This window comes from Sabethes cyaneus, chromosome 3, assembly GCF_943734655.1.
Source record: "Sabethes cyaneus chromosome 3, idSabCyanKW18_F2, whole genome shotgun sequence".
NCBI lineage: Eukaryota > Metazoa > Arthropoda > Insecta > Diptera > Culicidae > Sabethes > Sabethes cyaneus.
The window spans coordinates 227178269-227192696 of NC_071355.1; the positions used below are offsets into that span (position 1 = coordinate 227178269).

Sequence of the window (14428 nt, forward strand, 5' to 3'; positions counted from 1 at the left end):
TTGAATTTCGAGTTCGTCAAAATAAAACTACTCGATGGGTGGTAGAAGAAAGTTTCCGGCGCGACTAGACTGTAGAAATTCCTGACCGCGAGAGAAATATTATTGCTGCAAATGTCTTAACCATTGGGAGGTCAAACAACTCTGAACCGCTGCTGATCGTTCCTGACCGCCTTTACCCTTGTTTACGGAAATAACCCGACCATTCGATCAACAATTCCGCTGGTAATCTGGGTTTGGATTTCTGATTTCCCTTGACTGCCTTGATGTCGTTGAATCACGCCCTGTGAGGTCTGGAAGGTAATCGTGAGCCCAATGTAGCCTAAATATATTCATTCGCCTGTGAAACGCGCCAAGAACACGTCCGAGCGAATAAAAAAGAAAAAAGTGATGAAGCAAATTTGGTTACATTTCCTCCTTCGTAAAACCAGACGAGAACACCTCGGCTGGCCAGCTATCGCTTTTCTGTCTTAGGAATTCCGGTCTCTTAAGCCACCGCACACCCGCCGTAAACCACAACCACAAACGGACCAAGTGAAAGATAGATATCGGACCATCAGTGGTTATCAAGTTATCTAACAATTTAATTTTCCATTCCCTTGGCATTTATGCACTGTACCAAGACAGGTCTACAGAGTAAATCTAGCGCAGCATGTCGTGGATGTTCGCGGTAGTCGACAGAAGCTATAAACCATAGAGTCGCACCCTCCAATACCCAACACTCGGGATCAAGCAGCTAGTACGCAGTATTTATAATGGGAACCCGTCGCCAAACCCACAGCTTGCATAGATATATGTTTGCAACTGCGTAATATGGCCAAATGATCATTCATGTCAACGTTAAGACAACAAAATGTTGTAAATTTATAAAATTAACTAAAGGTTTACTGTGGTTTAATGTTTTGCTCCTACCTTTTTTCAGCGGTTCACTTTATCTCTTCTCACCTGCTCCGTGGTTAGCTTTACCGGGGTTTCTTGTAGTTCTTTACATCACCTGAATAAGTTGTTATTCTATATTGTTGTTGCTGTTTTTGCTGTCATGTATTGCTATTGTTCTCCAGATTCTTTTTTGGTTCAGGTCGTCTTAGCTTGTCGACTATCACTCAATCAGCTTTCCAGCAAGAACAAACTGAAAAAAAATAAAACTCCTTCGGTAACTGTCCTGGGTAGACTAAACTTGGGTATGCCAAGCCAAAGGTAATCACCCTTATTCTGCGAGGCGAGTGACGCGACTAATTTGGAGTCACCGCGAATGGGGTGACAATTGTCACTTAGGTGACATGTGTTTGTTACCTAGGTGACACAGTTGTCACCTAAGTGATATCACCCCATTCGACTCGCCGTGGCGAGTCACGGCGAATGACAATTTTCGTATTGAGTCACGTGACTCGCAGGATAAGAGTGAATATCCTTATGATGACGCTTACCAAAAGCACTGAGTCAATTGATACAAAAATACTTTTGGCAGAATTCATCACATTTGGCTTCACAAATTTCAATTGCCAAAAATATAGACCAGCCCTGAAACTTGGTTGCAGTGGTCGCAGTTAAGCAATGCTCAGGGTTATCAGTAGTGGTAAAAGATTGTCACAAAAAAATCAGTATTAATCTATACTATATTATTTTCAGCTTATGTCATCGAGGAAATGTTCGAATATATTACTTTCATCACTTTATTAATTCATAATTCAGTCACATCGAAAAATTGATCAGTATCTTCTAACAGGGCATCCCTGCAGCCAATTAGTAGCATTTAAGTTTCATTTTGAACTCCATTACAATTGCGTTCAGTTAAAAAAAATTTCAATACGTTCGTTGTTTGACTTTGCTTCACAATAAATTAAATAAATGAAATAACGACTTTTGTAAGCACGAACTAATGACTAAACTTTAGCGGAAAGTACGGTTCAACACCAAGAATTTTGGGAAATTCAAGGAATTATCCTTTCAATACAAAACCAATAGGCTGCTGGAATTGAATTTGGATGGCGAATTTTTTCAGCAAACTTACCAGATGCGTGCACTGTGGCAGTTTTGCTTCACTTCTGCAGATTTATATATTATGTTTCTTAAATCTTAAATCTCACCTTGGTTAGTTATAGTAACAGTTGCTTAAGCTGTGTGTTTTTCTTGTCTTAAAGCAATCCCTCAAGTGGCGGCAGTACTTCGTACATCGCATACTTCCATGTCCAACGTCTGGCCAGGGATTCGAATTTCGGTCGGTCATTTTCGTACATTCTACCAAGCTCCGGTTCCATACAAATCTGAAATGTATTAAATCGTTTTATGACAAAAAGAATGAAATGTTTATTTTACAAACCTGTGTGAACGGGTCAGTCAATAAACTCTGAACCGACAGCAACAATTTGGAGATGGTCAAAGCCAGGGACCAGTTGTGCTGAATGATATCGATGCCAACATCTCCGTGGCGGGACACATTAGGGTGTACAATTTTCGTTAGAAACCGGACTTGTGGCGGAAGCATGGGGTACGAGCAAGGAATCACAATATAGAGGAAAAATTTTCCTCCTTCGTATGGGCTGCCGGCCGGTCCGAGAATCGAAGCTTGCCAATGGAACAGTTGGTTATCGAGTGCGACGGCATCGATCCCTTCGGTTGCGTCGAGATCCAGCGAGCGGATGTCACTTCGTAGACGGTTTGCTCTAATGTGGTTTACTCGACCGCGCATCGGTGTTTTCAATGCCATTTGAATGAGACAAGTTCGGCAGAAACACGAGTTCATAAGGGCGCCGTACATCTAAAAAAAATTAAAATAAAATAGAATAGGAGACTGCAACTGCTTACCATACTTACATGGAGCCAGTTAGGAATAGTCGAAATTTGTTGGAAAAGCGGCCACCGTTCTTTAGTGTATTTTCGCCACATTTGCTGTGGGGTGTGTACCTCTAGTATTCGTTTCCACTGTTTGCATACTTCGCTCACGTTCCAAAGTGACAGATCGTCAAGATAGGAAAAAATTGATAGTAAGACTTCCACCGGAAGTGAACATATTTTTTGCTGAGACTCATCCGTCTCGCGAGGTTGTGAGAGTAAATCTAAATACTGGCTCAGATTCCTTGGTGCCGAAGGTCGCGGTCGTTCCAAATCATAATCTGAATCATCATCATCCGGACGATCTTTGGCTTCTGATCCGTTTTCCGGTGGTTCGTCATTGCCGGAATCTTCGTCATCCGAGATCTCTGTAACAAGTCCTTCAGCTTCTTCGTTCGAATGATTCGGAAAGATAAAAGCGTGACATGTGCCACAAAGTGGTTCCCCATAACTAGAACCGTAGTAACCATTACAAATCCAACAGGTCGATGAATTCTAATACAGAAAAATAATTATACGTAAAGCCGGTCAATATTTTTCACACAAAACCTACTGAAAATTCAAAATTCTTGCAAAAATCCTCGTATTCTACATCGTAGTAAAGCTCTTCCTCGAACTTGGACGTAAACGTTTTGCTGCATCCTGCTGCCATTAGAAATAGTTCGCGAAAAGGGATTTTAACTCAGAATCCTTTGTAAAACACTCAAAAAACTACATAAACAACTTTTTTTGCAATTTGATAAGTTTGACTAATGACAATGATTCTGATTTGATTTTAATTCCCAACACCAGAGGGTTTATTTTCGTTTTGCTTGAAGGAAGTTCGAGGGGTTCATAAATGGAACTATCAGCGTAAATGTAACGTCTCAAGTGTCATCACATTTTTTGTTTTCAAAGTTGCTTTCATAGCACGAGTGCATGCCTTGTCGTGTTTATCGCAGATTTTCAATAATTTACTCGTAATTTGTGCGTTTCAACTACAAATCGGGGTAAAATGACGAAGAAAAAGCCCTTAGGTAAGTCTTTCGCATGTTATTTGCAATGTTTTTCAAACGAATCTGCTTGCAGGAGCTGGTCTGAGTCGTGATGAACGAATGCTGATTGTGGTTGGTGAAATCATACAGGAACTTTTGAAGGCGCACCACGAGGGTAAGGATGTAAATCTGAACCGGCTGAAGACGAGATTAGCGTCGAACTATGGCTTGGAAAGTGCTCCCCGTTTGGTGGACATTATCGCGGCTGTTCCTCACGAGGCTAAATCTATATTGCTTCCCAAGTTGAAGGCTAAACCAATTCGGACCGCCAGTGGAGTAAGCTGAATCCAGTTTGAAGTGAAAAATAATTTTAATATCTGCTACCTTTTTCCAACAGATTGCAGTAGTAGCTGTCATGTGTAAACCGCATCGCTGTCCCCACATTAACATGACCGGCAACATTTGTGTGTATTGCCCGGGAGGTCCGGATAGTGACTTTGAATATTCAACGCAGAGTTATACTGGTTATGAGCCAACGTCAATGCGAGCGATCCGAGCCCGATACAATCCATTTCTACAAACTCGTCATAGAGTAGAGCAGCTGAAGCAGCTTGGACACTCGGTGGACAAGGTTGAGTTTATCGTAATGGGCGGCACATTCATGTGCTTGCCGGAGGACTACAGAGACTATTTCATTCGGAATCTTCACGATGCTCTATCGGGTCACACCAGCTCCAGTGTAGAGGAAGCTGTACGTTATTCGGAAAAATCTCACACTAAATGTATTGGAATCACAATTGAAACTCGTCCTGACTATTGTCTAAAGCGCCACTTATCCGATTTATTGTCGTACGGATGCACGCGCCTTGAAATAGGAGTTCAGTCCGTATACGAAGATGTCGCCAGAGATACGAATCGTGGTCACACAGTGAAGGCAACTTGCGAGAGCTTTCAAATGTCGAAAGATGCTGGATTCAAAGTTGTTTCTCATATGATGCCTGATTTACCGAACGTTGATATTGAGAGAGATATCGAACAATTTATTGAGTTTTTCGAAAATCCAGATTTTCGTGCGGATGGTCTGAAGATTTATCCCACTCTAGTAATCCGAGGTACCGGTTTGTACGAGTTGTGGAAAACTGGCCGCTATAAAAGTTATCCTCCTTCAACATTGGTTGACTTAGTTGCAAAAATTTTGGCGTTGGTCCCACCATGGACGCGCGTCTATCGTGTACAGCGTGATATTCCAATGCCTTTGGTCAGCTCTGGCGTTGAGCACGGTAACCTTCGTGAACTGGCTCTGGCTCGTATGAAAGATCTAGGTACAGATTGTCGCGACGTACGAACTCGTGAAGTAGGTATCCAAGAAATCCATAACAAAGTACGTCCGTATGAAATTGAATTGATCCGACGGGACTACGCGGCGAACGGTGGATGGGAAACGTTTCTTTCCTATGAAGATCCAGCCCAGGACATTCTGGTTGGACTGCTGAGATTGCGGAAATGTTCGCCCGATACTTTCCGGCCGGAGCTTATCGACAATTGTTCGATTGTGAGAGAACTTCATGTGTACGGTTCAGTGGTGCCGGTAAATGCAAGAGATCCAACCAAATTTCAACATCAGGGCTTCGGTATGCTACTTATGGAGGAAGCCGAGCGAATCGCACGAGAGGAACATGGCAGCAAGAAGCTGGCAGTTATTTCTGGTGTTGGGACAAGAAATTATTATCGCAAAATGGGCTACGAATTAGATGGGCCGTACATGTCCAAAATGCTGGATTGAACGGTAAGTCTTTAATAATGATGCTGTAGATTTGATTCTGACATAAAACTGTTTAGCGATAAATAGCAGTTGAAAGAAGGCCAACAAAGTGGATATTTTATCATACATCAAAGTCATCTTTGTTTCAAAATTTTAATATTTTTGTAAAAATGTTTTATAAATTCCAAAATTTGGTTTGAAAACCGGTGTTAATTACAAAATTTGCGTTAAAAATCGTCGCGTAGGCATAGCCATATTGCCTTAAATTCCAAATTTCGCGTAACTTTCAAAATTCACATAACCCAGAATTCCAGAATCCACCTCCTAGGGATTGGCTACATGTTGCATGCAATTTTTTCCTAACTGTTGCCCGATGTTACCAACCACCTGGGTGTTCATAATCCCGTCCTCGTGGAATACCTTGAAGTCTCGTGGCGAACAGCTATCGTACGTTGCTTTTAGCCGCGCGTAGGACGCTTCCTTATCAGTGTCGGGTCTACCTTCATGCGGCCAATGCATGTTGATCATGGTGTAATCGAAGAAACAGTTCTTTATCCTCAATACACATCCACTCGTTGATTGCTTACCAATCTATCACGTGATCTTGCTTTCTGCCCAACACTACAAAGCCCATTCCCAGTTTAATGGTAGTCACCCGTATTCTGTATTTCGTACGAAAGTCGATGGTATTCTTCATTCCGCCAGCAAAATCAAACGGGCAAAGCAACTCGTTCGAAACAAGTCGAACGAAATAAAGACTGGTTCGAAATGCAGAATAAGGGTGAGTGTCACCGCTGTGGTCAAATAAGGCTCCTTCTTTGCAATAGATTCCCGGCAGAGCTACGATGTCGAGTTCGTGGGATTCAAGCTGATCGAGCGCACCCAGGCCTACGAAATTCAGCGATCCGCTGTTCCACATACCGGAATTCTATTCGTCGTCCTTATTTCGTCTTCTAGGTTGATGCCAGATATTCCGATCCCTGTTTGCTTGAATATTCACAATAATTATTGGTTAGCTAGTTTACCTTGCTTGGGCCACGCTATCAAGTCTCGTGATGGGGCTGCCATCTTAGCTTTAGTGCCGAGAAACACGTTTCTTAATTGAATTCAGCCGCCCGCTTCGGATCAGACGTTTTCGTGAGCTGTCTCCAATCGAGTGCAGGCGCTCACTAATTGAGTAATTAAATAATAGTAATTGAATGCTTCGATTGGCTACAAACTTGGTCTATTTGTTCCTTTTCGAAACAATTCTTGGTCAAATTTTGGTGTGATATTCTTTCGCAATTTGACCTACCGTTTTTATTCGGCAGCAGGGATGGTTCGATCACTTTGACTCAATTTTGATTCATTTGACAGTACCGTCTCAGCCGAGCCATATATGACAATGTTATGTATGGGGCATTTGTAGAACTAGTTCTAATCTACAATTTTTCTGAACAAAGTTTTGCTGTATATTTTGTAGTTACGGTGCTGCAACGCTAGTAACTCATCAGTGACTAAATGAACATTCATTTAGTCACTAATAAGATACTAGCATTGTAGCTCCGTAACTACAAAAGATACAGCAAAACTTCATTCAGAAGAATTATAGATAATAACCTGTTTTACAAATGTCCCATATATAACTTTGTCATATTTGACCCCGTTAAGACGGTACTGTCAAATGAATCAAAATTGAGTCAAAGTGATCGAACCATCCCTGTTCGGCAGATTTCGCATCCAGCTGTTAGAGTAGGGATAATTGTGCGGCTACTTAGTGTCAATGAGGTTTAAAAAGGTGTGGCAGATGAAGACATTTGATGGTATTAGTAGCGAAAAATCAGAAAACGACGTCAAAAAACAAAAACAAACCGCGTCGGACAATGGGGTCTGATTTTGGAGTTTGACGTCACGCTTCATCGTGATTGATCGATTTACGATTCCACCCACACCATGATGAAATTTCTTCATTGCACTAACACTACTTAACCAACATTGCCACACCTGTATATATCACATTGACTTAGTGTTACTATTCTATTAACTTTTATAGCCTCTGTAAGTCAAGATTCGCTTGTTAGGTCAGTGGCGAACTTCCAGGTAGAATAATTTAGATAATTGATGTGTCCTCTGCTTTGTTTAGAAATTCATAACTTTGAACCGCTGAGCAAATGGTTTACAACATTTTGATAGCAAATGAAAGAAATGTTAGTGGGTTTTTCAAGAAACAAGAATAATATTGTGTAGCACAAATTTGTGCACAGTCGCAAAAACTGAAAATATTAATTTATTCTGAATTTTTACAGTGTGAGGTGCAAGGAAACCCCAAATGTAAATATGCTGAAAGCCCTAAAGCTAAATTATAGCATATCAAAATATTATAAATAATCTGATTCAAAATTTAATATTGTCAATTGCAAGGAAAATTGTACCATCCAAAGTGCGATATCGCTCATAAAAGTGCTATTTTGCATTAAATCGTTTCGGTATCTTCGGCGCACTTTTTCGTTATCTTCCAAGCAATGAGTGCCCGGAAGATACCGAAACGATTTAATGCAAAATAACACTTTTATGAGCGATATCGCACTTTGGATGGTACAATTTTCCTTGCAATTGACAATATAAAACATGATTTTTACAACTTTGCAAAACCATTATTAATAACTATATAGTATGGTTACCAGTAGGCAAGGCAATGCGAATTTGTTGACCCCCGGGTAATTTTCATCCGCTGTCAAGCAGACAGCTGATCACCTTTTGTTTTCCTTTTCCAATTCTCATTGACAGTGGCGTTTGACTGACGTGCATCGTCGCTGTGAATGAGATGAAAAGTGGAAAATGCTAAATCGCCAGAGCAGCAGCAGCCAGCAGCAAAACAGTCTGGTTGGCAATTAGTTTTTAAAGCAAAATACAAGATAGTTTAATGTACAACGTAGCGGTAAATGTTCTAAGGTCGAATGAAAAAATGATGCCATTCATGGGCTGAAAATTGTCCTCACAAGCAGGAAATCGAACAGAAAAATGGTTAAACCTACACCGATGGAAGAAAAGCTGAAATATTCGCTGAAATATTCGCTGCTGCGCGATTTAAATGACAGCCAGAGTATATGGACCAGGTAAACAAATTGCATTGTTGATTTTACAACTCTGTTATAAGTGCCCTATCGTCTGCAGAGGTGAGAAACGAACATGGTTCCTAACGTTGCTGGCTGGAACATGCATGCTTTACTCGACACGAACAACAATGCCTCTCCTAGTTCCTGCGGTTGCTTCGGAGCGCAAATGGAGCAAAACTGACTCAGGAACTGTGTTGAGCTCATTCTTCTGGGGTTACACTTTGACGCAAGTACTCGGTGGTTACCTCAGCGATAAATTCGGTGGACAGCGAGTGATTTTACTAGCCGCTATTGGGTGGTCTCTCATCACTTTCTGGATGCCAAACATCATTACGTCGGCATCATACCTGTCAAGCTACTCTATACCGTTTATTGTAACAGTTCGGATTATTAATGGGGCCTGCCAGGGAGTTCATTTCCCTAGTATGATAAGCATCACTAGTCAGAACCTGTGTGCGAACGAACGCACCAGCTTCTTCAGTATTCTTACATCCGGATCCGCGTTGGGTACACTACTTACAGGTATCCTAGGATCATTTATTTTGGACTACTTTGGATGGCCGACGGTGTTCAGGGTCATTGGTTCTCTAGGATTATCGTGGACCCTTCTGCTGCGCTATTACACGATGTCTTCCGATCGCAATCGGATTATTAACATTTCGCAACCGAGCCGGATTTGCTCGAAGCTAGGTTCTACCGAAGCCGTTCCTTGGCTACGGTTGTTTGGAAGACTTTCTTTCTGGGCCTGTGTGCTGGCACATGCCTGTGAAATGAATTGCTTCTTTGTGCTACTGTCCTGGTTGCCAACATATTTCCATGAGAATTTCCCCCAGGCTAAGGTATTTAGGTTTTGATTATGACTTTGGATTAACAGGATCAAAATATTTGATATAACTTAATATTTCAGGGTTGGGTGGTAAATATGATACCGTGGCTGGCACTGCCACCAGTAACTTTTTTCGGTAAAATTTTAACCGAGAAACTGACGGCGAGACAATGGTCTTTGACACGAACTAGAAAGCTGGTGCAAAGCATCTGCTTTATAGGTCAAAATATTGCTCTATTCATAATGTGTCACACACAGGAGTTCAACACGGCTCTGACTTGTATGTCAATTATTATCGGTAGGTTTAGATTTTAGGGTTGTTTGCTCAAATATCAACACACTCCGTTTATGTTTTAGGTCTATCGGGTTTGCACAATAATGCTGTGACAGTGAATCCACAGGATCTAGCCCCTAGCCATTCGGGCAGCGTGTTTGGTTTAATGAACACGGTAGGAGCTATACCAGGGTTTCTAGGCGTATATCTGGCTGGTCACATCTTAGAACTTACCCAAAGCTGGTCTGCGGTGTTCAGCACTGCCGCGGCAATCAACACTGTCGGGTGGTTTGTATTCACACTCTTTGGTGCGACAGAAGCGATCATTTAAAAACTAAAATCATGAATGAATCGTTCGCATTTTGAATATGCTAAAGTAATACGAAACACATAGTGAATTTTTCGATATTGTACAAGTTAGTTAAAAAATACGACTAATATTTGTAACCTCATTTCTAGCCCAAAATGAACAAAAATACTGCTGACATAGTGACTGGAAATTGATCTTTTTTTAATTCAACTGAGGAAAAAAAGCTTGTGCTATTCTGGGAAAAATAAATTTCATCATACAACATACGAACAACCGTTTTTGTCATCTCCTGGAAAACTGGACAGAAAATTTCTCTCAAAGGAAGAAAAAGTTAATGCAAACTATAATTTAATTTTAATCGTTTCCTTTAATTTGCTTATGATCTATCAACTAAGCATTGCTTTTGGGACAACCAGGTTTTCAATGAAATTATCGTGCATCAAATATGATTGCATATGCTGCTGGTTTGCTGTTTTGTGAACGTTCCCAAAAAGCCAAAAGAGTTCACGGCAGATACCGATGTGCTCGGCATTTGAGTGGAAATTGAACAACATGTGGAACGTGACGTTATTCTGTCTGCATGCATCTAGAAATGTTCCGCAAAAGCTCTCATCGTTTTTCGCAACTAGATTGCCTATTATTCGGATGGCATAAATTATTTCCGCACTTTTGTTTGCCTCGAGTGCTATTTTGAAATAACCCGTACAACTATCTACTAGCTTGTGTAAAGCATTGAAATCTAGGATTTCGAAATTTGTAAGAAAAAGTGACTTATAAATAAGTTTAATATTGTTAAGCGAGGGTTTGTTAGAAGTGGCAGCGGGTAATATGTCCACAAAAATGGTTTCTTGCCTGAAAAAAACAACACAATTTAAAAACTCTGAATTTAATATTGTAAATACATACCTTATAAACAGTAGACCATAATCCAAAATCATATCTAAGGCCAAAAGCACTTCTTCTAACAATTGCTCATCATTCCTGATTGCCCTAAGGAGATGACAAAATTTAGCTACTACACCCTGCGAGTGCAATACTTTGGTTGCTTTCGCTCCCGATGATATTACATTTTGCAAAGTCCAGACACATGTATTCTAAAAAGGATGTAATGGCTAATAGAAATCTAAAAAAATCTTCATTTACATACCGCCAGTCGACCATTGTTTATGGTTTCCATGAATGTAATTAAATAGGTCCCGGCAAACATTGCAACTTTTTCGCAGCAAACTTCATTGCCGAGCGATAGATTGCACAAGCATTCGGCGGCCAGTTGCTGCAGCTCGGAATCAAGTCCGGTAAATTCTTTCACGATCACATTTATCGAGCCGGTAATTCGTATGAATTCCGAAATATTTTCGGCACTCTGCTGAAAACCGTAACTAAGCTTCAGCAAATCTTTGCTATCGGCATGTTTGCGGCGTTTGATCCTTGAGGCGATTCCCTTAATTTCCTGGGTGGAAATGTTTTCAACATCCTGCACCTCTTGCAGCATCTCACCTAGACCGGCACGGTTAACGTCCAGTTCGCACTTACGATGCCGCTGTCGTTCCCATCGAAGCTCGTGTCGTTTCAGCTCTCGAATTTTTGGTTCGCAATGTGAATTCATAATTGTTTAAATGATGTTATTAATTCTATGCCGTGCCGTGCGGCTTACAAGCTATTCCGTTATTTGTTATGTTACAACTTACAAAGGTTACAATGATCCTTTATCCGATTTTCCGGATTTTCCCCATGGTTCACTAAACGATAATATTTGATATGATCAGAGATGCCATATTTTCTAAAAAAATGTCTGCAACTGCTCGAAAACCGAAAAAATCGAGCAGTTTTCTGGCTACTCGAATTTTCTGGTTTAAAAATAATCTGCGAAAATCTGCACACTTTTTTAGGAAGTCTGTGAAAGTTGAAAGAGCTTCGAACAAAAATCTGCACCAAATCAATAAAAGTCAGAAAAACTGCAAATATCTGCAAATTTATAATGATCTGCAAGACCGTTCCAAAAATCTGCAATTTGCAGACAAATCTGCAAATCTGGTATCCCTGGATATGATGGAGTAATTTACACGATAAAATTTTGACATGAAGTCAGAGATGCCAGAAGTGAAGACATGTCTTCATTTTGAAGACATTTTTGTTACAAAGAAGACTTTTATTTTGAAATGTCTTTACTTGAAGATATGTCTTCACCATGCAATTCAAATGGGTAAAAAAATCTGGAAAGCCGGAAGAAGACAAACGAAGATAGAATTAACAAAAGGGCGAATGTCGCAAGCGTAAACAAACCGAATGAGGGTTGATTTTCCTATGCTGGTCCAGCAAAAAGTAACTCTCACTCGTTTTAAAAGTAACTCTCACTCGTTTTGTTTACATTTGCGACATTCGCCCTTTTGTTAATTCTATCTAGAAATGAAGACATTTTTCTTGATTTGTGAAGACTTTTCAAAAAATCACCTGGCATCCCTGCATGAAGTATTCCACCAGGGGTGTGAAATTGTCAAAATTTAGCGGACTAAACATCCATGGACGGCGACAACTTGGAACCAGCCAGTATCCAGCTTTCCACGAGCGATAATGGCGGATATTGAGCACAAGTGGGCACAATCCTTTGACATTCATTGGAGGAGCGTCGAGTTCGCCCTGACGGAGTTACTATGGATACATTCATGATTGTTTGTTGTTCGAATGTAACAATGTAAACATTGTTCAACTTGGCTTCAATTGTGCAATATATCTGAATCAGAAAAAATAACTGAATAGAGCATTAGATATGAAGAAGAGAAATTGAACTTTTTCTTAGCTGGCGCTCCTTCAGATAATTACTTTTGCATGGAAATCAAGACTTAAGCTTCTTTTGAATGTACTTTCATGAAAAGATAGTCATTAGCTTGATCGCATCGTTTTTACAATGTTAGTGGGTTAGGAAAACAAGACGAGGTCGAAAAATAGTGCAAAAGCTGCGCCACAAACATGCTTGAGAATGGGAAATATGATCGGTATGATTTCCAGTGCTTGTCATTTTTTATTTATTTATTAAAACATGATACATGACATACAGCATTTGTCCTTTAAAATTTCACTAACGAAAACAAATCTTACAAAATTACTGCCGTGCAACGTTTACTTCTTATTTTTCATATAACATTTCTAAGCTCTAGTATCTATTGACTGAAAAGAGCATCTATTGATGCGCAAAATTTGTTTGAAATTTGTATAAATTTATTTGGAAAAATCAACTCACTAGTATTTTTAATCTTGTACACCGCTATACCTACATGCTTAAATTAACTGCTATTCTTCGCTTTTTGGTTTTCTTGTACCATTGTGAGTAACAACAAGCGAAGAAAATGACAATTGAAATCTGAAATCAAAAGCATAACTTTTCGGTTGAATCTTGAATCCCACATTTTATTATATATTTGCAACAGATACGTAGTTCACCTACGACGTGCAGGCTTCATCAGTGTCTTATTTCAAAGCGTATACGTATCTGTCGCGAAAAAATATTAAATAGTGGAATATAGTCGGTAGAAGTTTTATCTTTTCCTTAAATTCAGAGTTCGTATTCCACTAAGAGGCTTCAAAAGCTTCAGACAATTGGCATGTTTCTCACTTCTCTTGAATTTCAATGCAAATTTAAAAATTGCAAATTGTCATCACATACACACATACATACACACATACATACATACATACATACATACATATAAACATACATACATACATACATACATACATACACACATACATTCATACATACATACATGCATACATAGCACACATTGAATACAATCAACATTTGATTGATACGTTTTGATTTCACACGTTTTAACAGTTTAATATACGGTGCTTAAGTGTTAAAGTTTGAATAACTTTTGAATGAACCGTCCGATTTTAAATAACTCGGTTTCGTTTGATAGATCTCAGCAGTAATTTTCAAATAATAATAAAATGTGTGATGTTTTTCATTGAATTAATTCTTATATGTTACAAAAATATGTTTTAAATACTATTTTTTCACATTTCTTTATGTAACTTTCAAACTACAAGTCCAATCGTCATGAAATTTAGAAGTTAAGGGTTTGTAAGGCTCCTCTTTCATATGCAATCAATTTTGTTCAAATCGGTTAAGGGATCTATGAGATAATGAAGTCCCATATTTTTCATATTTTTATACATAACTTTTGAACTAAAAGTCCGATCAGATGAAATTCAATAGCGACCAATGGGACACCTAGGCCTTTCATTTGACACTAAGAACATTAAAATCGGTCCATACATCTCCGAGAAAAGTGAGTGAGATTGAAAGCGTTACACACACACACACACACACACACACACACACACACACACACACACAC

General features: G+C 39.7%; 4 protein-coding genes across 4 annotated transcripts; 2 read left to right on the plus strand and 2 right to left on the minus strand.

Moving 5' to 3' along the window:
- Positions 1–1664: 1664 nt before the first annotated feature.
- Positions 1665–3528, minus strand: LOC128742990 (uncharacterized). The gene is made up of 4 exons (XM_053839490.1): positions 3383–3528; positions 2812–3324; positions 2318–2755; positions 1665–2261 (listed from the first exon to the last, which is right to left on the minus strand). Exons 1-4 carry the CDS (start codon positions 3479–3481, stop codon positions 2133–2135), a joined length of 1179 nt encoding a protein of 392 aa, XP_053695465.1. The 5' UTR covers positions 3482–3528; the 3' UTR covers positions 1665–2132.
- A 205-nt stretch (positions 3529–3733) lies between these two features.
- LOC128743138 (elongator complex protein 3) lies at positions 3734–5609 on the plus strand. The gene is made up of 3 exons (XM_053839661.1): positions 3734–3845; positions 3898–4139; positions 4201–5609. Exons 1-3 carry the CDS (start codon positions 3824–3826, stop codon positions 5584–5586), a joined length of 1650 nt encoding a protein of 549 aa, XP_053695636.1. The 5' UTR covers positions 3734–3823; the 3' UTR covers positions 5587–5609.
- Positions 5610–8419: 2810 nt separating this feature from the next.
- On the plus strand, positions 8420–10421 carry LOC128741167 (solute carrier family 17 member 9). The gene is made up of 4 exons (XM_053836781.1): positions 8420–8660; positions 8719–9499; positions 9568–9784; positions 9844–10421. The coding sequence occupies exons 1-4, from the start codon at positions 8566–8568 to the stop codon at positions 10089–10091; spliced, it is 1341 nt and encodes a 446-aa protein (XP_053692756.1). The 5' UTR covers positions 8420–8565; the 3' UTR covers positions 10092–10421.
- LOC128741168 (uncharacterized) lies at positions 10413–11776 on the minus strand. Its single transcript, XM_053836782.1, has 3 exons — positions 11218–11776; positions 10977–11164; positions 10413–10922 (listed from the first exon to the last, which is right to left on the minus strand). Exons 1-3 carry the CDS (start codon positions 11674–11676, stop codon positions 10457–10459), a joined length of 1113 nt encoding a protein of 370 aa, XP_053692757.1. The 5' UTR covers positions 11677–11776; the 3' UTR covers positions 10413–10456.
- Positions 11777–14428: the final 2652 nt, after the last annotated feature.

Excerpts from the sequence above, each read along its gene's own strand:
- LOC128742990 (XM_053839490.1), bottom strand. The coding sequence starts at position 3,481 with ATGGCAGCAGGATGCAGCAAAACGTTTACGTCCAAGTTCGAGGAAGAG. Across the intron at positions 2,756-2,811 it reads CTATTCCTAACTGGCTCCAT|ATGTACGGCGCCCTTATGAA; the intron begins GTAAGTATGGTA and ends AATTTTTTTTAG. Across the intron at positions 2,262-2,317 it reads TGACTGACCCGTTCACACAG|ATTTGTATGGAACCGGAGCT; the intron begins GTTTGTAAAATA and ends AATACATTTCAG.
- LOC128743138 (XM_053839661.1), top strand. The coding sequence starts at position 3,824 with ATGACGAAGAAAAAGCCCTTAG. Across the intron at positions 3,846-3,897 it reads GACGAAGAAAAAGCCCTTAG|GAGCTGGTCTGAGTCGTGAT; the intron begins GTAAGTCTTTCG and ends ATCTGCTTGCAG. Across the intron at positions 4,140-4,200 it reads CAATTCGGACCGCCAGTGGA|ATTGCAGTAGTAGCTGTCAT; the intron begins GTAAGCTGAATC and ends TTTTTCCAACAG.
- LOC128741167 (XM_053836781.1), top strand. The coding sequence starts at position 8,566 with ATGGTTAAACCTACACCGATGGAAGAAAAGCTGAAATATTCGCTGAAA. Across the intron at positions 8,661-8,718 it reads AGCCAGAGTATATGGACCAG|AGGTGAGAAACGAACATGGT; the intron begins GTAAACAAATTG and ends TATCGTCTGCAG. Across the intron at positions 9,785-9,843 it reads TTGTATGTCAATTATTATCG|GTCTATCGGGTTTGCACAAT; the intron begins GTAGGTTTAGAT and ends TTTATGTTTTAG.
- LOC128741168 (XM_053836782.1), bottom strand. The coding sequence starts at position 11,676 with ATGAATTCACATTGCGAACCAAAAATTCGAGAGCTGAAACGACACGAG. Across the intron at positions 11,165-11,217 it reads TAAACAATGGTCGACTGGCG|AATACATGTGTCTGGACTTT; the intron begins GTATGTAAATGA and ends CATCCTTTTTAG. Across the intron at positions 10,923-10,976 it reads TATGGTCTACTGTTTATAAG|GCAAGAAACCATTTTTGTGG; the intron begins GTATGTATTTAC and ends TGTTTTTTTCAG.